The sequence below is a fragment of the Zeus faber genome (genome assembly GCF_960531495.2).
Source record: "Zeus faber genome assembly, chromosome: 15".
Classification (NCBI taxonomy): domain Eukaryota; kingdom Metazoa; phylum Chordata; class Actinopteri; order Zeiformes; family Zeidae; genus Zeus; species Zeus faber.
The window spans coordinates 5,766,549-5,787,576 of NC_137194.1; the positions used below are offsets into that span (position 1 = coordinate 5,766,549).

The 21,028-nt window shown below is 46.9% G+C and overlaps 3 protein-coding genes across 3 annotated transcripts; all 3 read left to right on the plus strand.

Annotated features, from left to right (window-relative positions):
• Nucleotides 1-711: 711 nt before the first annotated feature.
• Nucleotides 712-4,229, plus strand: sike1 (suppressor of IKBKE 1). The gene is made up of 5 exons (XM_080015145.1): nucleotides 712-1,097; nucleotides 2,120-2,222; nucleotides 2,389-2,531; nucleotides 3,145-3,258; nucleotides 3,811-4,229. Exons 1-5 carry the CDS (start codon nucleotides 939-941, stop codon nucleotides 3,913-3,915), a joined length of 624 nt encoding a protein of 207 aa, XP_079871271.1. The 5' UTR covers nucleotides 712-938; the 3' UTR covers nucleotides 3,916-4,229.
• A 2,874-nt stretch (nucleotides 4,230-7,103) lies between these two features.
• Nucleotides 7,104-9,421, plus strand: micos10 (mitochondrial contact site and cristae organizing system subunit 10). The gene is made up of 4 exons (XM_080015146.1): nucleotides 7,104-7,224; nucleotides 8,718-8,765; nucleotides 9,011-9,117; nucleotides 9,220-9,421. Exons 1-4 carry the CDS (start codon nucleotides 7,161-7,163, stop codon nucleotides 9,226-9,228), a joined length of 228 nt encoding a protein of 75 aa, XP_079871272.1. The 5' UTR covers nucleotides 7,104-7,160; the 3' UTR covers nucleotides 9,229-9,421.
• Nucleotides 9,422-11,129: 1,708 nt separating this feature from the next.
• Nucleotides 11,130-17,257, plus strand: htr6 (5-hydroxytryptamine (serotonin) receptor 6; the record flags this gene model as incomplete). The annotated part of the gene is made up of 3 exons (XM_080014540.1): nucleotides 11,130-12,080; nucleotides 13,494-13,628; nucleotides 16,901-17,257. 3 exons carry the CDS (start codon nucleotides 11,130-11,132, stop codon nucleotides 17,255-17,257), a joined length of 1,443 nt encoding a protein of 480 aa, XP_079870666.1.
• Between the last annotated feature and the right edge of the window lie 3,771 nt (nucleotides 17,258-21,028).

Here is a 21,028-nt window from a genome sequence, read left to right on the forward strand (position 1 = left end):
GGTTGTTTGGTTATCTATATAATATTGAACAAAATCATGGCATGAGATTGATAATACCATAATAATGTAAAACAGTAACAATCATCAGCATCATAAATGTATTGAAGGAAAGTACGCGTGCACAATCCGAGAGAGAGAGAGAGAGACATTTATACAGCTTTTAAAAATCCACCACTTTTATTATTACTACGAGGAGCAGAAAGCAACGATTGTTACGAGATGCGTGATTTGAGGGGTGAACTCAATTCAATAATAAAATGGGGAAGAGCTGACCGGGCATTTTGGAACAAAAAAGTCTGAAGAATGAAGAATTTAACATTATTAAATAATGACATTGGCGTGACGTGTCGTTGTACTCGTGCTGCGTTCCTTTGAAACCTGGAAATCGGCCACTCCCAACTTCCCTTGCCCTGCGCCCAATTCTATTCTAAAAGCCTGCAGAACCGTTCATTAACAGAGCTTAAAACCTGCAGAACGGGTGACATCACCGCGAGGATGTGTTTTCAAATAATAGGTCCGTCACAAAATTCCGACCTGGGGCTCCTACTTTCCGATCCGTTGCACACTTGCCCCCGCGGAGGAGATTTGGCGTTTTCACGAGTTCCGAGTTCAACGGAACGCGGCGTACGTCCTTGAACGCGACTTCGCCGAGGGGCGGAAGTGACGTCGGTTTGAAGCTTTACGGAAGCGTCCAGGCGGAAGCGTCGCGGCGGTCGCCTTCCACGCCCGCGTCAGTTGGTCCTGTCGCGTCCAGTTCGACCTCCCGACGCCTTGGAACGACGCGCGGCCGCGTCGTGGGTGCGACACGAGCCCGCGGCTCCCTCGCTCTCCGCACGGGCGGACCCTCGGAGCCCGAGCCGGGCTCTCCGGCCCGGGTCAAACACGCAGCGGGCGGAGCGGCGCGGTCTTCCGAGCTGCCGAGTTCCGAGGAGTTGTCCATGGCGTGCACCCTGGAGAAGGTCCTGGCCGATGCCCGCACGCTGTTGGAGAGGCTCAGGGAGCACGACGCCGCCGCGGAGGGGCTGATCGAGCAGTCCGGAGCGCTCAGCCACAGGGTACACGGCATGCGGGAGGTGGGCAATGCCCTGCCCGACAAGGTACCGTCAGCCGGAACCGCGCTGTCCCGGAACAGATGTATATCTCATGTTTACACAAATGAAATAAAAGTTTCACGAATCCGAAACGGGTTATTAAATGCTGTTTCACACCAGTGCAACAATACAACGCGATAACACAATAATACACATGTTTTAGTTGCGCTTCCAACCATGCACCAGCTATGTTTGCCGGAGTACACGAAGTACGTGCCTGGAAAATCCGAGGGTTTCGAACGCACCATGAACATTTACGTTTACATTTACATTTAGTCATTTATCAAACGCTTTTATCCAAAGCGACTTACAAGGGAGAACAACATTCAAGCTACATTGCGACAGAGATTAGTTTAACAACAACAACATTAGTGTAACAATAAATACTGCAAGGTGGTGCTAAGTAATTGTAGGTTAGGGCAGGAGCTCCTCACTGAGGAGCTGGGTCTTCAGGTGCTTCTTAAAGACAGAGAGGGAGGTCCCTGCTCTGGTCATTTTTGGCATCTCGTTCCACCAACGTGGAACTACAAATGAGAATAGCCTGGATTGCCGTGGTTGTACGGCCGGCAGAGCCGGGCGACGCTCATTTGACGAGTCCAGAACCCGGGGGGCAACATGTGCTCTTACAAGAGCATTTAAGTAGGTGGGAGCATTCCCAGCAATCACTCTGTAGGCCAGCATCAGAGACTTGAACTTGATGCGAGCGGCTACAGGTAACCAGTGGAGCTCGATGAGCAGCGGAGTGACATGTGCCCTCTTTGGCTGGTTGAACACCAGTCGCGCCACCGCATTCTGTATCATCTGTAGTGGCTTCACCGCACAGGCCGGCAAGCCTGTTAAGAGGGCGTTGCAGTAGTCGAGATGGGACATCACCAAGGTTTGTACCAGCAGTTAAGTGGCATATTGGGTCAGGTACGGCCTGACTTGTTGAGTAGTGCGAAGCGGCAGGACCGGGAGACGGCGGCAACATGGTCCGAGAACAGGGGCTATCCTTGTGATTTGGTCATGACAATGACGTGTGTCCACAGCACGTGGAGGATTCAGACACCCAGGAGCTGAACAAGTGCAAGCCCCACGTCCTGCTGACACAGGAAAACACTCAAATCAAAGAGCTGCAGCAGGAGAATAAAGGTAACAAACCAGCAACCGCGCTGGTCCGTCCACACACTGTGCGTCTATGCAGCGTTGTGATTTAAATATTGGATCCTGAATTGCTGGACTACATGAGTTTTTTTGTTGCCCACATGTGTGCACCGTCCCGGGTTGCTGTCCACTCACCCCCGGCTCCTTCCCGCAGAGCTGTGGCTGTCCCTGGAAGAGCACCAGTACGCGCTGGAGCTGATTATGGGCCGGTATCGCAAGCAGATGCTCCAGCTCATGATGGGGAAGAAGGAGCTGGACACACAGCCTGTGCTCAACCTCCATGAGGACCATGCCAAAGTACGCGGCCCATTGAATTCTATTGTCGTGATTATTTAGTCATTGTTTTTTTTTGTTTTGTTGCTGTTTATACGTACTATTCCATTAAAACAGGGTTCTAGCCAGGTGCCCGAGATGCTTGAATTGTCCTCACTGGAAATCAAAGCACCGCAATACCTTGATAATAGCCCCCTTTTGTGCCGAAGTGCTTGAAAAGGCCTTGAAAATCAGATCTGATCATTTGGTCTTCCCCTGTTTTTTGGGGGTTTTTTTTCAACATCAACGTTGTTCGTAACATTCAAAAAGAAAATCAGAATTGCTTTTACGACGTAGATTGTGTCAGGGAAATGTAAATTTAATCCAGCATGGTTGGAAATAGATGCTTCTTATTATAGATGACAATAAGATTAATATTATTGTGTGTGTGTGTGTGTGTGTGTGTGTATATATATTAATTAATTAATTGACTTGAGACAAAAAAAACTAACATTTTTTAATTATTTGTTTTGTGCAAAGTCCTTGAAAATGTGTGCTTAAAGAAAGTACTTGGAAGTCCTTGAATTAGATTAAGTGATATGCCAGAATGCAACCCTGTTCAAAGTGCATTGCGGTGCCTTGTTGCGGTGTCGTCCAGGAGGTGCAGAGCCAGGTGGAGCGGATATGCGAGATGGGTCAGGTGATGAGAAGAGCGGTGCAGGTGGACGATCGGCGTTACTGCTCGGTCCGGGAGCGGCTGGCACAGTTGGAGGTGATTGCGAAGCTTTCATTCGAGCCTTCCCACCGTTCCAAATGTTTTTTTGTTTTTTTGTTTTTTTTTCTTTCTCCCGCAAGATTGCTTGAATTTCATCCCCAGAAATCAAAGTACTGGAAGACCTTGAAAATAGCTCCTCTTGTACGACGTGCTTGAAAAGCCCTTGAAAAACAAAACCCTGGTCGTTGAAAAGCTGTGATTTTCCCCTGGTTTTGTTTTTCACATCTTCTCGTAATATCGCTTTTACAACATAGACGATGCCAGGGAAATGTAGATTTAATCCAGGTTAGAATGGTTGGAAATAGACACTTATAACAATGTTTATATGGTTTTCCCTTATAATAGTGACAATGAGATTAATAATAGATTTATAAATATACATAAAACAAGACTAAGATTATATTATATTTTAATGAATAAGGATCATATTGACAATTGATTATATAAAAAAATAAATAAATAAGTGCTTAAAATTAATTACATTTAAAATTTTCAATTCAATTTTTGTAAGCCAGAATAAACCCGATTATTTCATTGTCATTTCCTCAGATCGAGAACAAGGAGCTCCGCGACCTTCTCACCATCAGCAAGAGTTCTGTGAATACACATTCCATCCAGCCGACGGTAGCGCTGGAACCGGGCTCCACGGAGTAACGGGCCACGGCATCGCATTTTAATTATTATTATTTTTTATTTTATTTTTTTGGGGGGGGGGATTCCCGTTGAGCCCCTCCGTACTTTCAAGACCTGATGGACGCTCTGTTTTCTACACGGGCGGGAATTCACTCGACGATATGTTTTTTGCAATATAGACCACCGTGTACGTTTATTTTATTTTTGTCAATACTGCTATGCAGGCTGGGCTGATTTCAGAACGGGCTGTGAACTGTGTTCATTACCGCGAGCGAGATGTCAACGGAGGCCAAACCCTGGCAAGATGAAGGCAATTATTAAAAAAAAAAAAGGAGAGCGTGAATAAATGTCTTCAGACGGGTGGTGGGGGGAGGGGTGAAATAGAAATGTAATAAATAGATCCCAGACAAAAGCCGCAGCTCGGAGGCATCTCGCAGTGCCTTCCCATCAGCGAAGATCGCGTTGTGTGAGCTGCTCACAACACGACTCCGAGAGACATGTAGCAGGTTCAACATCTGGACCGGTCGGGGAGTCCAAACCCTGTAGCGTGAAAGGTGCCGACAGCAGCGGCGGGCTGCGGCCAGTGAGAACGCAAGACATCGCCGAAACGCAGAATAGGACGATCAGCTTCCTGTCTACGCCGGCAGGTGCGGCGGGCACGCTCACGTGACAACGGACCATTGTCATCATCAGCAAGCACGGCAAGGGGGAAGGCTCCGCCGTGTGCTTGGACCACACCTGAGAAACGGAGGAAAGTTTAGCGGAGCTCTGGCGGGAGCCCCCCCCAAAAAAAAAATGAAAACACTGCCAAACGACTCTCCCGCCGAGCCGTACGGCAACTGGGTCGGGGGGCCGGCGACGCGGAAGCGTCACCTCTCGCGCGTGTTTCCAGGATCCCTCCTGGTGGGACCTCTCGTGACGTGTGAGCCCCGCCCCGTGGCCGTGGGAGTCAGTCCCTTGGCGCGAAAACCCACGACGGCTTCAGGACCCGATCACAAGGCGGGGCGAGGCGCCTGCGGCGGTCCGGCACCCTTGAAAGTGGCGCGGCACGTCAGGGCTGTAAAGCTGTGTTAACCAAAGAGTCACTTATTTGCTTTTTAAGGACGCAGCTTCTACCTCTTCGGTGTCCTTCACTTCACACACACACTGAGAAATTGTGTCAAATGCTTGTAATCACCAGTGCGATGTGTTTACAGGAAGTACTGTGAGAACTTCAGATCCCACTCGGCACCATCTTAGATTAGAACGTCTTCGTGTCCGCGCTGCGTTGTTCGTGTGCAGCGCGTCGTTCTACGCGTTCGATACGTTTTTGTTTTGTTTTGTAGGATTCACAACACGTTTTCCACGTTTTAGTACTTTGATTGTGTGCGTAGCGTATCGAAGGACACCCCCCCCTCCCCCGCGCTCGGAAAGACTTTGACCGGAGGCGGATCTGGAGGCCGGGGGTGTCACGGTGGGCCCCGTCCCACACGGGAGTGTGGCCGCGTGGAATCGTCTCAGGAAACCAGTGTTGGAATGTGCTGCGGATCTGTGTCGAAAAATAAAATGTCCGCCAGTCTCCTCGCCTCCAAGCTTTTTGTGTGTGTGTGTGTGTGTGTGTGTGAGACGGCCTGTGTGACGCCTCGACCGTTCTTTTTCTCCCTTTTTGTGTGTTTTGCTATGTTTTGGCTATTTCTCTATGCAATTGAATGGACGTGATACTCCAAAAATGGTGACCGGAGTCCATAGAAACGGTCAAACTTGACCTTCCAAATTTTCATGAAACACCTTTATGATACAATCACATTAACATAAGAAGAAAGAAGAAACAGTCTTTATTAGTCACGCAACACACCACACTATAACACATGCTTGCACACACACACACACATGCATTGATGGTGGCCGGTGAAATGGATTCTCTGCTTTTGACCCATCCTGGCTTGTCCTTCCTCTGGGGGCACAGCCAGGAGCAGTGGGCAGCATACGTGGACGCGCCCGGGGACCAGATGATAAATGTCCATCGCTGGTCAGACAATGATGGGTGCATGTTTTTTTTTTTGGTGGGGGTCCTTACTGACGGGAGGTGGAGGAAACCCCATGTGCGCACGGGGAGAACATGCAAACTCCACACAGAAAGGCTCCTATTTGGGAGATAACCCGCCGGAGCACGGTGCCAACAGCGCCCCAGGCGGGAATCCAACCCAGGACCTTCTTGCTTTGAGGCAGCAGTGCAATGCACTGCGCCACCGTGCCACAATTTTGTAGATATTTTCTGTATGTGTTTGTGTGTGTGTGTATATGTATTTGTAGTTATGTGTGTGTTTGTGTATGTATGTACAGTATGTGTATATGTATTTTTATGTATGTGTAAATATGTGTGTATGTATGTACAGTATGTGCGTGTGTGTGTGTATGTATGTACAGTATGTATGTATGGTTTATGTATGTGTAAATATGTGTGTGTATGTTTGTACAGTATGTGTGTGTGTATGTACAGTATGTGTATATGTGTGTATATGTATTTTTATGTATGTGTAAATATGTGTGTATATGTATAAGTATATGTGTGTGTGTATATGTATTTGTAGTTATGTGTGTGTGTGTGTGTATGTATGTACAGTATGTGTATATGTATTTTTATGTATGTGTAAATATGTGTGTGTATGTATGTACAGTATGTGCGTGTGTGTGTGTATGTATGTACAGTATGTATGTATGGTTTTTTATGTATGTGTAAATATGTGTGTGTATGTATGTACAGTATGTGTGTGTGTATGTATGTACAGTATGTGCGTGTGTGTATGTATGTATGTACAGTATGTGTGTATGTATTTTTATGTATGTGTAAATATGTGTGTGTATGTATGTACAGTATGTGTATGTATGTATGTACAGTATGTGTATATGTGTGTATATGTATTTTTATGTATGTGTAAATATGTGTGTGTGTGTGGAATTTCCTGTTATTGACAGTTGGGATTGTTGATACAGAGCTTTATTATTATTTATACATATTTTTTAAGGTATATTGTATAATAATTTATTTATTTTCTAGCAAAGTTGTAGGTTTATTGCATTTTTTTTATATATTTTTTTTTAATTATCTTATATTTCGTTTATCATCTTTTTATATCGTCGTCTTCTATTCGTAGCGCCGCCGTTTCCCCGCCACACGATGGCGACATCGCGCCGCTCCCGGTCACGGATGGACGTCTCGCGAGATTTGCGGCGTTCCAGTCGAGCGCCGTGCGGGCAGCGTCGCAGGCGAACGAGCCAACGCCGGGATGTCTGAGAAGGAGCTGGGCAAGAAGTGGGACCGCTGCCTGGCGGATGGCACCATCAAAGCCGGTAAATAGAGCCAAGGGGCTTGTGCGACCGCACCCCCTTGTGTCGGGCGTGGCCGCGACCGTGGCGTCCACAAGGAGGAGCGTGGGCGCCAATGACTTTGGCGAGAAGCTAACTGGAGCTAAAGCTAATGTCAAGCGGCTGCGGCGAGGTCCGTCAGGGGGCAGTTGTGTCGTCAGACAGACAGACAGACAGACAGACAGGCAGGCAGGCAGCGGGGCGCCGCCTTTCTATCCCTCCACGAGGATAGATCACGATAAACTCTTTTGTTTATTTCCAAAGGGAAACGATACCAGGTACCTGTTTAATGTAACCACCCGTTAGAGCAGAGTTTCTCAAGGTGGGGTCCCGGGGGGTCCTCAGCACAGGTAGACAATGTAGACTGCATGACGATATGTCAATGTATGACAGTGATGACTTTTTTCATCATCATCCAAGGTGTTATCAAATGTTATCTCTGTAGCGTTCAGAGGTGGGAAGAGTACTAAATTAACGTTACTCGAGTAAAAGTACCGTTGTTATGGTGAAATTGCACTTAAGTCAAATTACTCGTGTAAAGATTGTCTCAAATAAAGCAAAAAGTACCATTTAAAATCAGTGTTACTTGTTTTGGTTGGTGCAGATCGTCCTCAAGGACCTTTTCCAGGCAATGCAGAGAGGGCAAGGCCATGTCTATAACATCTTATATTGAATTTAACATCACCTTTGTAAAACAACGCGCATTAACACATTAAATTAAAACATGAAATAACCTTGCGTCAATAATTTTACATGTAATAAACATGATGTGTAATAAATTAATAAATTGTTTCCATAACGCATTCACGCCACCGCTCTACACCCACCTGTTTTGCCAATTATCAGTCTTCAATAAATGTTAAACTTAAAATAATTGTCGCACAGGATTTAAAGTGTTTCATGAAAATGTAAAAATGGTAAGGAAATCCTGCAGCACCACTGCAGACGGGTTGCCGTGAGGCAAAGGATCATGGGAGTAAAGTAAAAGAAATTGTATTGGCGTCGTTAAACATTTAACTTTTTTTCCCCGGACGTTGTCATCATGTTGTCAACGCTGTAAGCAGACGACTTGATTACTACAAGGGGATTATTAAAACAGCATTTGTATAGGAATGATTCTGTACCATGCTTTTGGATGCATGTCAGCGGTTGATCACTGTAACCGTGACGATTATAAGCGGTTCCATCTGCACCGCATGTGAGGAGGACCGAGTGACTCGAAGAAGAAAAAAAACCAAAGACGTTGAGAAGGGTGACATCAGCACATCTGCTTATATATCAAAAATCCATAACAGAACAAAAACATCTTGTCAGGTTGGGGGTCCCAGATAAAAAACATCTCACATTGGGGGTCCCAGAGACAAAAATCTCATCCAACGGGGTCATATCGAACTGAGAATCACCGCGTCGGAGAACAAAAGAGATCCTGTCTCTTTAAATGTCTCCCCTCCCGCTCATGTGTCGTCCTCTCTTCCCAGGTGCCGGCTTGGGGCTGGGCATCGTGTTCTCCGTCATGTTCTTCAAAAGTGAGTCGTTTTGGTGGTTTTAAACTTTTGGGCGCCTCCTTCATTCTCGCCCCGAGGTCCCTTATGGGCGACGCACAGCTTAAGATGTCCAGCATCCTGTCAGAGCTCCTCATAGCCGTACATTTGTGCCAAAGGACAAACATTTTTCTTCAATAGACTTGGAAATGGGTCACATTGCTTTTTAAAAATTGTATCTGTTTTATCCATTACGACAAATAAAGATTCCGCACTTGTCGTGTTTTCAGGACGCACGTGGCCGATTTCCTTCGGTTTGGGAACGGGACTGGGCATGGCATATTCCAACTGTCAGACTGATTTGAGATCACATTATTTACCGCACAGAAGCATAAAGGTTGGTCCGGAGAGACGTGTCCCTCAGAAGAGCTGAACTGAAACTCAAAACGTTAATTTGTCAAATACTCAAGTAATATTCCGATGTATTTCTTTCCAACAGGAGCAATAGATGTTTGTCACCGACGGACTGGCTCTTTATTTCCGTGGCTTCTTTTTTTGGGATGTTTAGCGTTTGCACTGTTCTCCAGTTGGACCTGCGTCTCTGTTGGACAATTATTCCCCTCGTACGACTGGCCATTGCTTTGTATGCGCCTCAACAGGACCGTCTTGTGTTTCTTTAATAAAAACCACCATGAAAGGATAAAAAACATGTTTCTCTTGATTTATTTGGAAATGTGAGCATGCCTATTGTCTCACAACATTTGACATTCAAGTGCTCCTACTGGTAGGTTGACAAATTAGCCTTGTCACAAAAGCCACTTAATTATTTAAATACCCATTAATTATCAGGGGCCCACATCGGAGAGACCGGGGAGGGACTGCTTGATTTTCACTTATGTCTACTGTTTTTATTCAAAATCCTTTTTGTCCTTAAAGTTATTTCTTCTTTTCTGACTGAATACCGGTGATTCATTTTCCCCCACGTGTATAACCAGGTATATTTATTTATTTATTTATTTATTTTTGCTTGAGGGGTAATCAAAAGAAATCGAAAATGCATTCATTGCTTTGGGTAGTTAGAAAGTGCTGCACAAAACTAGAAAGATAATTTATTCACCTCCAGAGGTGGGAAATTGCAGGCTAAAGAAATAAATTTAAAAAACAAAACAAGGATTTTTAATCACATTACAATGTTTGGCTGTACAGGGGAAGGCATTTTAGTAAGTATCAAACATTTATTAGACATCTATGGTCAATTACCAGACCTTTAAAACCCTTAAAATACATTACAAAAAAGCAGGATCTTCCCATGTTCAATCCATCCTCATCCACGTTGCTGTGACTTAACAGGGGATAAAATGTACTATTCCTAATGTCCTGGTGGTAATACAGCGATAGTTAAAAATGCTTCAATCAAACACCAAAACAACACCCACGCTTAGGATGAAGAATTAGCATTTCTGGGCTGTGATTGTGCACGGGCATGCATTAACGGCTCGATGCCTCGACACGCTCCTTCTGAGAAACTCTGCGTCCTGGGTGGAAGGCGCACTGGAGTGGCCGACACAGGGATTAAGAAGAGTGGGGGATCAAAAGGCACCGGGAGCGCCAGCCATGATACCTGTAGAGCACTTGCAGGCAGAATTTTGCTTCTCAAAGACAAGCTGTGGGATATTCTTTGTTGCTTTCTGCTGCTCGTTTCTCGAGACGTCTGGCGCGCAATAAAGTAAAAAGACTTGTGGCGAAGACTTGACAGCTCCGGCGCTACAGAAGACCTAGTGGGGTAGTAAAAAAATCCTGTTGGAGGCGGTACAGTTTTGAGAACTGCTCTATGTTCCGTGCATATTTTGCCGTTCCTCTCTCACTGGCACTCTTCTGATACGCTTAAATCGAAGCCCACCTCTTCTGTTTTTGCCCTCCCCCGGTGACTGTCATCGTTGTGACACGCAGCTTTGAAACCCACTGTCTGCCACCGAATGGCTCACTCACTCTCTCAGCTGTAGACGAGGCAAGGACCAGCCTGTCAGCATGGAGAGATGGAGCGAACAGTGCTTGTGATTTTCATCGCTACGCTGGTGGTGGGGGAGGCGACCGCAGGGCTCCAGAAGGTGTTTGCTCCGCAGGGAGGGGGCTGGAATGACTCATGGACAACAGACCTGTTAACCCTGGCGGAGAAAAGGATGGATGGCTTGCCAGTAGAAGACACCTGTGGCCTCTCTGCAGTTCAGACTACCTCAAGTAAGATGTTTGGCTGCCTATGCCAGGAGCAGATTAAGCATTCTTTCTTGGGGCACTCTTGACTCCCATCAGTGCCCGTAAAAACCGTGTTACAAGGAAGGAGCGAAGGGGTGCCTGAAAGTGGAGGGAGGGAGCCAGCTCACTTAACATTGATAATCTGAGAACAGCACCATGGGTGACTCTCCCTCGCAGGGCTTAGATGGTGTGAGAGGAGGGGTAGATGCCGTTGGCCAGTTGGGGAACTATAACGGAAGCCATCACACCACCAGCGCTTGGGGCGTCACCGGCAGCGGCCCCTGGCTCTTGGCATTCATGCTGACCGTCATCATCCTCATGACAGCCTGTGGCAACATGCTGCTTATCGCTTTGGTGTTTGCCCATCGCTCTCTGCGCTGCACCTCAAACTGCTTCTTGGTGTCACTGTTCCTGTCCGACCTGATGGTGGCACTGGTGGTGATGCCGCCCGCCATGCTCAACGTGCTGTGCGGGGCCTGGGTGCTGTGGCCGGGCTTCTGCCCGGTCTGGCTTTGCTTCGATGTCATGTGCTGCAGCGCCTCCATCCTCAACCTCTGCGTGATCAGCCTGGACCGCTACCTCCTCATCATTTCGCCGCTGCGCTACAAGCAGAGGATGACTCCCCCCAGGGCCCTGCTCCTGGTGGGGGCCGCCTGGGGGCTGGCCGCTCTGGCCTCCTTCCTCCCTATTGAGATGAAGTGGCACAGCTTGGGCCACGGAAGCGGGAATTCCCTAATGCACCAGGTCATTGGTGGCAACATTAGCGGCTACTCTGACGTGTTGTACCCGCCATCGTACTTTCAGCTCCTGCCTTCCGCGGGCCAGTCCTTCCAGTGCCGGCTGCAGGTCACGCTACCCTTTGCCCTGGTGGCATCCGTCCTTACCTTCTTTCTACCCTCCAGTGCTATCTGCTTCACCTACTGTCGGATCCTGCTGGCAGCCCGGCGGCAGGCGAGGAGGGTGGCGGCGCTCAGCCACCCGCCATATCCCCATCCTTCCCTAGGGGAACCTTCCCGACCCCCATCACCGGGGGCTGCAGCAGGACCTGCTCACCAGGACGCAGATGACTTCAGCCACCAGGAGCCCACTGTGTCACGCAGTGCACCGGTAAGAAAACATAAAGGAATATAGTGGATGCACAGCAAATTAAAAAGGCAACAAGGTGTATTTTTGAAATTCAGCATCGATACTTTCACCCGACCCCAAAATCTGGTCATGTATTCTAGTGAGTGATTATTAAAAGGTAAACCTGGCAGGTTTTCTGTATATCAGACAAAAACATCTTTAATGTATCAGACTGGGAACATGCAGCACAAGGACAACAAGTGGAACAGTGTTCTCCACTCGCTCTTAGAGTAATTAAATTAAATTAAATAAAGTCTTCATTTATCTAAAATGCGAGAGAGCGTTCACAAATCTAACGGCAGTGGGTCTAACAATGTGGGTTTTAATTTTAGTCCCAGTACCGTAGCTTTCAACCTTCTCCCAGCTCTATCTTGATTAAATCTTGAATAGGACAGAATAAGAGTTTCCATTGACATTGTTTCACTGATATTTACTGCATTCATAGAGGAGGCAGGCTCTCAAGGTCAACTGGAGCCCGGCTAATTTGGAGAGGAATTAACAACAGAACAGAAAAGCCATTTCAAACCAAACTATGGTATTTAAATCCTCATAAAGAGTTGAGCTGGGGCCTGGCAGATAATTGGTTGTGTATGTAGGTTGTGTATGTAGGTAAGAGACGAGCCATGTCACGTTGCCCGCCTTTTGCGTTAAAATGTAACACCGCGGGCAGTGTAATTGTTCAAAACTGGCCCCCAGGCCCCCAAAAAAACAAAGGACAGAAAGGTGGCCAATTTCCAATGCAGTCGAAAACATCTCCAACTGAAGTGGAAACTAAATGAAAAGCCACTCTCTCTCTCTCGAGCGGTTAACAAAAACAACTGGGTGGTTTTTAAGGGTGATGGGTTTGTACAGACGGTCGGTAGCTATGTTACGGACCTCCAGCTGCATGCGTGCCACAATTCTTCACGAGCCACTGGGCCACTTTGAGCTGAGGATTTCAGAACGAGGCTGCCTCTGAGAACCAGCGGTACATTTGTCCAATAAAGGGTTGAGGCAAGAGCAGAAAACACCCCTTACAGAACCGCTCGCATGCAATCGGTGTCTGCAAAGGTGAGAAAGTGAACGGCTGGACGATCCGAGCATCAGCGTACTGTACGTCTCCGTGGCCTTCCGACCGAGACGAGCTGCCTAGCTTTTTCAAATTCAAAGGTTTTTCGCGATTCGGATGTTCCCGCAGAGCCAGATGCAAAGATCAGTCGGGTGATGGTAATAAAAGAATAACAGGAAGGCGGAGGCGAGTGATCGAAGTGATCCGCCACACCATCAGGCATCCCTGGGCTGGACGATGGAACCTGTGAGGTGACCGCCTTGGTCACTTCCCGTCACCGAAAAGATGAGCCGGTCATGTCCGGGTGGAAGATAACGGATCCTTTGGCGTTGACCCTCTCTCCACAGTTGTCGGTAAACAGCGAGCGACGTCTGGCGCACAGGCAAGGCCGGAGAGCGCTGAAGGCCAGCTTGACGCTGGGCGTGCTGCTGGGACTCTTCTTCAGCGCCTGGCTGCCCTTTTTCATAACAAACATGGCTCAGGTAGGCACCGACAGCTGACACCGCTTCTGGCCCAGGGACATTTCTTTGTGTTATAACTGTGGGTGAGGGGTTAACCGGAATGAATCAGCGTTCGGCGGCCAAGAGTGGAGGATTATTAGATGAAACGACAAACATAAACCTTGATGATGATGATTTAGCCGAACAAAACTAAGGATTTGGGGTTGGGGGTAGTTACATTTAAAATATTAAAGCTGCATTTTCAATATAAAGTGGGGAGTTACGCTACAGTATATATCAATATCTATCGATATGAGACAAGACATCGTCCAGGATTTTGATTATAATATTGTGATATTATTATTGTTAAAAAGTCTTTAAGGCTGCATTACACTGAAGTAATGCAAATTTCTGAACTTCATAGACTTTTCTTATCAATAAATCTACAGTAGTTATAACATTACTAGTGATTGTTTCTTAAATGTTTTTCGCTCGTAAATATCGATATAGTCACAAAAATATCTTCAAATTACTGATATACCAAAAATATAGATATTTCATTTAATCCTTATTGCCCAGCCCTAAAGAGGTGGGGTCCCACTGGTCCAGGGGTATCACAACGACCGCCTGCTTAGCTCATGTGAGGCATCCACATGTCAACAACCGCACCCGTTGAGACATTCATGGATCCTCTGATAGAATGAAGAGATACGTAGATAGATAACCGGATAGAAAAGTAAGCCACGCGGCGTCCTGTAAACAAAAGTTGGAGTGATGCGTCTGCTTAAGGGAACCGTGAGCCCTTTTTTCTTTAAACAAATTTTACTTCACTACTACTCCAGGTTTTCATATGTCTGATGACACGAGGGGGGACTTTGTGTTCACATACCCCAGTGATTCAGACGGCGTAGTGGTTGCAATTTTCACACTTGCATTTTTAGTTTATCTCGTTGTTGTACGGTAGGGGAATGTGAGCAAAGCGTGAAATAGAGTGTATTATTGTGTGTGTGTGTGTGTGTGTGTGTATATATCAGTGTGTGTGTGTGTGTGTGTGTGTATGGGTGTGTTTGTATCAGTGTGTATGTCTGTGTGTGTGTGTGTGTGTGTGTGGAGGACACTTGGATACCAATCTATTTTAGCGTTGGCTCTGCCCGGCGTCACCGCTCTACCAAGCAATCCGACGAGGAAATAGACTGTCGTTCAGGGAGACTTGTGGCTGACTCATTTCGGTTACTCGCCAGGAAAACAACACATTAAATTACCGTTTCAGAGCTGTGCTCAGGTCGCCGGCGTTGTCGATTTTCGATTGGGTTGGACTGGGAGCTCCGGAGGGGGTAAAAACAACACCTAATTTTGCTCATTAATCGATGAATATAAACACACAAGAAAAAAAAGAGAACATTGCCCGTGAAGACGACCTCCCAAACAGGACGGGGAACGAACAAAGCGCTCCTCCAGAACTAAATCAATCTCTGGAAACGGCGTAATCTAAATTGGTAATCACACTTGTCCCATTTTCTCCAGCTCGCGATAATCCGGTCATTTCCATTTCCCATCTGTGCACCCTTTTGCCCCCGCCCACCCACCCACGAAACGCGGAGCGCACAGAGCCGTGTTGGCGCTCTCCTTTCCTTTTCACACTCAATGTGGTGTGTGAATGCAGCCCCCCCCCCCCCCCCCACCAACTCGCCCCCACAGCTTGATAGTATTGGAACCTCTACTTCAGCAGCTGTCTCCCTTCTCGACGTCTCCCCGTTCTACTGATCGAGACAAAAAAAAAAATGAAGAGAACCCTCCAGGGCTTTTCAAAGGGAGACTCGAGGGCGCTGGGGGAGAAGAGGAAAGCGGCCGGGTCCCGACGCCATCGTTCACATTGTTGTTTCCCTCTCGCACGATTACGGCCTCAGCCTGACCGGCAGAAGTCGGGCCCGAGGGGTCGACCCCTGTCGCGGGTGAAAATGGGGGGGAAAAGGGATTCGGGAGCTTTGTTTGGACGTTTGGCTGTGCACGTTCCTCACCTCGAGATGAAGCCCAGGTACTGCCGCTCACTTTCTCCAGTGACGTCCGTGTGTTGGAAGTGGGAGTATCTTCTCTCTCCGCTCTCGACGGACCAAATCTATCATACCCCACCCATACACGTCTCCCCAAAAAAAACCTCTGTTGTATGATGTGGGCTATCAGTTCAACCAATAACGGGGTTAAAGTGAGTGGAGGTACACAGACTTATCTCGGAGGTAAGGAACACGCTGCCTGCAGTCAAATGTTCTCGAACAAACAAATCTCTTTGAGCGCTGCCAACATTCTGGCTTCCCGTCTCAACACGGACTGCAACTGAGGGGGGTTCGCCGCCTTGTCCGCTGTACTAGTCAACTAGCAAGTTAACCAGGGGTAAAGTTATGTGCAATTTGGACGTATACCCCTAAACCTTTGGCCGCTACCGCTGCTTTTAGTTCCCTCCAGAGATTATGTCGATTACACGTCCATCGGTGCAATGAGTTGAAATTATGGCTTGCGGTAGAATTCCCATTTTAAAGGGGACCTATTATGCTTTTCCTTATTCTCTGCCATGTTCTGTATAGAATGACATAAGCTCAGCACAGATTTCTTTACGTGTCATCTGCTCCATCCCATCTGCAGTGCGTTTCTCCAAACAAAACCAATTGAAATTGTGCATTGTAGATGTATGTATTTATTTTATTTTCCAATGTTTACATGAAACAAAAGATCCCTGCGTCCTAGAATCCCCAAGCGTCCAGGTGCAGTGTCCTTGTCCCCTGAGCCTGGAGCACGGCAACCCAAGTCTGAACATACTCTTAAAAGAGGCCTTGTAGATCTAATATGAGTGAAGATTCAGCGACTGGATTGCTTATATCTCGCCTCAAATTTGTTCAGAAACAGATTTTGGAGGAGCGATGAGGTGAAATCAGTGAAAGTTTACAGGGAAAGTTGAACGGAGCCCAGGCTAAAGCGCAAACCCCATTGGCTAAGAACTCGGGGCTTGGCTGCCCATTCACCATTAAAGCTGCACGCACTGAAACAGCCCTTTTTGGAACAGGTTTAGACGCATGTCACAATGGCTGGAATGCACAATCTCAGTGGTATTTTCAGCAAAAGACTTCAAGAAAATGTTTTGGGGGACCTCAGAGACTTGTATTCATGTGTAAAAAATGAGCATAATGGGAAAGGAACGTAAAAGGTCCCCTTTAAGTTGGTAGTGAATGATAATGGAGCGCATCATTGAGCTTTTATACCTTGTCCCTGCTTCTGCCATTTGCTCTCCTTGCCCTTTCGTCCTCTTTGGCCCTCTCTCTCAGGCAGTGTGCGAGTGCGTCCCGCCTGCCCTGTTCGACGCCATCACCTGGCTGGGCTACTGCAACAGCACCATGAACCCCATCATCTACCCGCTCTTCATGAGGGACTTCAAGCGGGCGCTGGGGAAGCTGCTGCCGTGCTGCCTCTCCCGCTCGCCCAGGAGGCCCTCGCCGGCCCTCTCGCTCTCCCTGCGCAACTCGGGCGAGCCCAACGTAGCCAGCGACCCCCCGTCCCCGCTGGCCTCCGATCCCACCCATCCGCCCGCCACGGCCACGGACGCCGTCAATCTGCTGGACGCGGAACACGGCGGGATCGAGCTGCCGCTGCTCCTCCCCAATCAGGTGGAGACACTGGACTGACGCCGGACCAGACTACGCCGTTCAGACACAAATTCCGAGTTATTTTAAAGTTTGTATTGTCTCGGACCGGGTGCAAAACCCGGTGAAGTTATTTTATGCTATGTTGCGTTCGACGTCATGCAGCCAGGAAAACAGGCAGAAATGCGTCCATGTTGTGGATGTTACTTCGTGTGGTCCCGCCCCAGTCGTGATGTCAGGGCGCCTCAGATGACCCCGTCTCACGTGGCGCGTTGTGTTCGCTGCACGATGTGAGCGTGCGTCCCCGCCCTGTGTGGCCTCTGTGCGCTGCGCAGACACGGGTCGAAACCAGCGCTTGGTTGTTCTCAAACTCAGCAGGATCGACCCTCAAATATGTTCCAAAACAAATTCTCCATGGGGAAAAAAATGAAAGGGGTTTTCGCACAATTGTGTCCGTCGCACTCCGAGTTAAATGCAGACTTTTCACTTTTTAACTTTGGTCCCTAACTCTGTCTCGACAATTCCATGCGGCCCATTTCTCTGAAAGTTTAAGGCAAAGCTGTTGTAGTCGTTCCCAAACTCTGAGCTTTCCACCATGATCCAGATAGAGTACCTCTGGTGTGTTTTGGTGTCATTTCCATTGATTCATGTACAAACTTTTTTTTTTTTTTTTACTGTAAATAATGACCAAAAAAAAATAGTAGGGCAGGTGGAAACATAAAAAGTAAAGATGTTCTCTATCATGCTCTTTGTTAACTTTCTCAGTCTGCCGCTTCAGTGTTCAGAGAGGAATCCTACTGGCAGCAGGTGACACGCCTTATCTCTTCCCAAATGTTTAGCTTGCTGTTCCCAAAATCACTGCTCCGCCTTAAACGGTTTGAGAAAAACGAATGGAGCCAGTCAAACACAAGTCAGTGAAAATGTCCCAGTTTGAATGGCCTTCAATACACGCAGGCTGTGAAAGAGAGGAAAACTCCATTCATCTTCCCCGTAGTCACTATGGAACCCTAAGTCCCTATTTGGGCGAGGCCAACGTTCAACGTATGAGGACTATTGACCTAGTTGGTTCCAACATACAATCAAAGTCAGGACTCTCCTGTATATTCAACGAAGCTCACAATAAAAGTCTGGTCATTCAGACGCGTGGGGAGGCCGGCAGAGGGGTGCGCTCTAAGAACTCATAAGATTTACACTTTATTAATCCCCAGTGGGGAATTCCAGGACCTTCCAAGATAACACAGGTATTGGGGACTTTAGGGTACGCGTAGACCCGGGTATTTCACACCGTCCAATTACGCCGCATCAGGACCGAGGGGAAATTAAAATCGCAGCGGTAATGGCAACCAGGGCGGCAGACGGAAATAAGATGTAATTAAAGTAATGGAGGTGAGGCATTCAGTGAAAGACGGTGTGGTACGGGGCTCTTACCTTCCAACTAATGAAAATGTACACTCCAGTTTCTCATGGTTTAGGCCTTTGTTTGTAAAGAAACGGTCGGCTGCCTTCATTGGATAGTAGTGTTGTGATGTAAATAAGGGATATACTGTAAAATATCGGGATACGTTGTGTACGGTATGAAGTTGTAAGTGATTTGTGGTATTCACCAACAAACTGGAGCATTGATATGTTATGTTAAAGGGATGTATGTTTTCTGTATATCGTGTTCCAATTCCAATGACCCAATGAATCCTAATCTGATAAACCAGTTTCAGACTGGAAGGCGGGGTTTCATTATTTATAAGGGACTCCCATACGGGGCAGCTGAGACAGCAGCGATGGCTTAAAGAGCAGCACCAGCACTGTGTGTGTGTGTGTATGTGTAGATATATTATAAAGAACATATTGAAGAACTTCTACTGAAGTGACCTTTTTTGTTTGAAATGATTCTTGTTTTTTTTTTTTTTTTTTTTTTTTTTTTTTTTTTTTAAATTGCGAATAAATCTCTGCTTGATTTTTTGCCAACATAGTTTTTGGGTCCGACATCCCCACGAGCCACCACCCACTTGAGGTGAAGAACAGCCAGCGGCACGGCCAACACTAAAATTAAAGAGCTTATGGAGATGGCGTTTTGCACCGGTATGAAAGGACTGAGGACGGTTCCTTTTGAACAGATGAAAATTCTGTACAATGTTATAACCTTTAAGAAAACCAGTCGGGTGAATCATGTTCTGTACCTAGTCAAGATAATGGAATGATTGAACACCAACGTGGCAATTGTGAGAATTACTGGTAGTAGCGTTGGCTGACACTGGTGGCCCACAAACGTTGGAAAAGTCGGGCTTGCTCAGCAATGTATTACCCATTAATGACATCAATTGTGTTCATGGGCGTGAAAAAGACACTGCTGAAGTGACCCATGGAGATCGAGGGGGAGGGACTTTTATTTTAGCTGTTGTGATACTAGAAAGCTTAGTTTATGATGTGGTCCTTGGAGATGACAGGCCCGTTTAAGAAGGCCTGGTTCAGCCAAACTCCATGATGTATTCCTGTGCTAGTTACCCGTTCTATGAAGAAAAGCTTGAAACCTTCACCGGACCTGGATGATGGTTTGTATCAAGCATACCAATGAGTTTGTTAAAAGCAGGAGACCATGCTGGAGCTTGAAGAACAATCTGATCCTGTTAAACCTGAGAGTATGGCCGCAGAAAGCCTAGAAAACTACCAAGAATATCAGGAGAATGACTTCACTTTCAAACTCCCTTTTCCGTGCTTCAAATGGATGGGGTCCAGGTTGCAGGTACGGAGGGGCTGAGGGTTGTTATTGGGGATCCAGTCATCACCTTTTGTATTTAGCTCATCCTGAGAACCCCAGGTTAGTAATACCAAGTTATACTAAGTAATCCTACATACAGTCCGCCGGACGGGGCATCAAAGGCAGAAAAAAACCTATGACCCTATTGGCCAACATTTGCAGTGGTCAGATGTACACATGGATGTAGGGGATTATTGTAGTACATATCATGCATGTCAGATAATTGAACCATCAAGAATTTCCAACGGAGACAGTTTCAACCAGTGACTATGTATCCTGATGTCTATCTCCTTCCTTCCATTCAAGTGAAACATTAGTACGAATGATGTGTACAAATGCAGTCAAATCTGGTGAAATCACTTTTGATTGCACTTGCAATAGATTCCTACTGGGTCAAGGAGGTTGCTAACAAAGCTCTACTCGTATACGGTATCAGGCAAGGTGGGCCCAGTAATGTTAGATTCTGTCCCAATAATCAAAACACTTAACAACTGCTCCATGTGAACCTCCTAAAGGAGTCATGATAGATAGATCAAGAAAGAAGGGATCTGGAGTCAGTTGGAAGGCACGTCCTGATGTTCCGGAGGTTCCAACTGAAAGAAGAGGCTGGTGGAGTTACGTAGATATGGTGCCACTCAGGGAGAAGTGTAAACCCCAGACTCAGAGCACCTGAATTGGGACCAATGGCATTGGTCAGGTAACTATGAAACAATCTTTTCATTATTGCAAAAAAGACCTTTCAAATGTTATTATAGGACACTAAACCTTTTGCCTGAGACCTCACAGAATCCCAGGGTGCATAGTGGGGCCACTGATGGAAGAGGTCCATGCCATGTGCACTTCCACATGTGTGAACCATGTGGAAGTAAGTGCGTGGTCAAACCCCATAAAGCCAGTTCTCATGAAAAACTCCAGCCAACCACGTTTCTGCACAGACATCAAGAAACTTGAACAGCATTAATTTCCTGTTTTGACTCAAATCCCATGCCACATATTGGCGAGTCTTGGCGATGCTGGAAAAGGCCAGGTATGTTACATTAGACCGCTGAGAAGGTTACTGG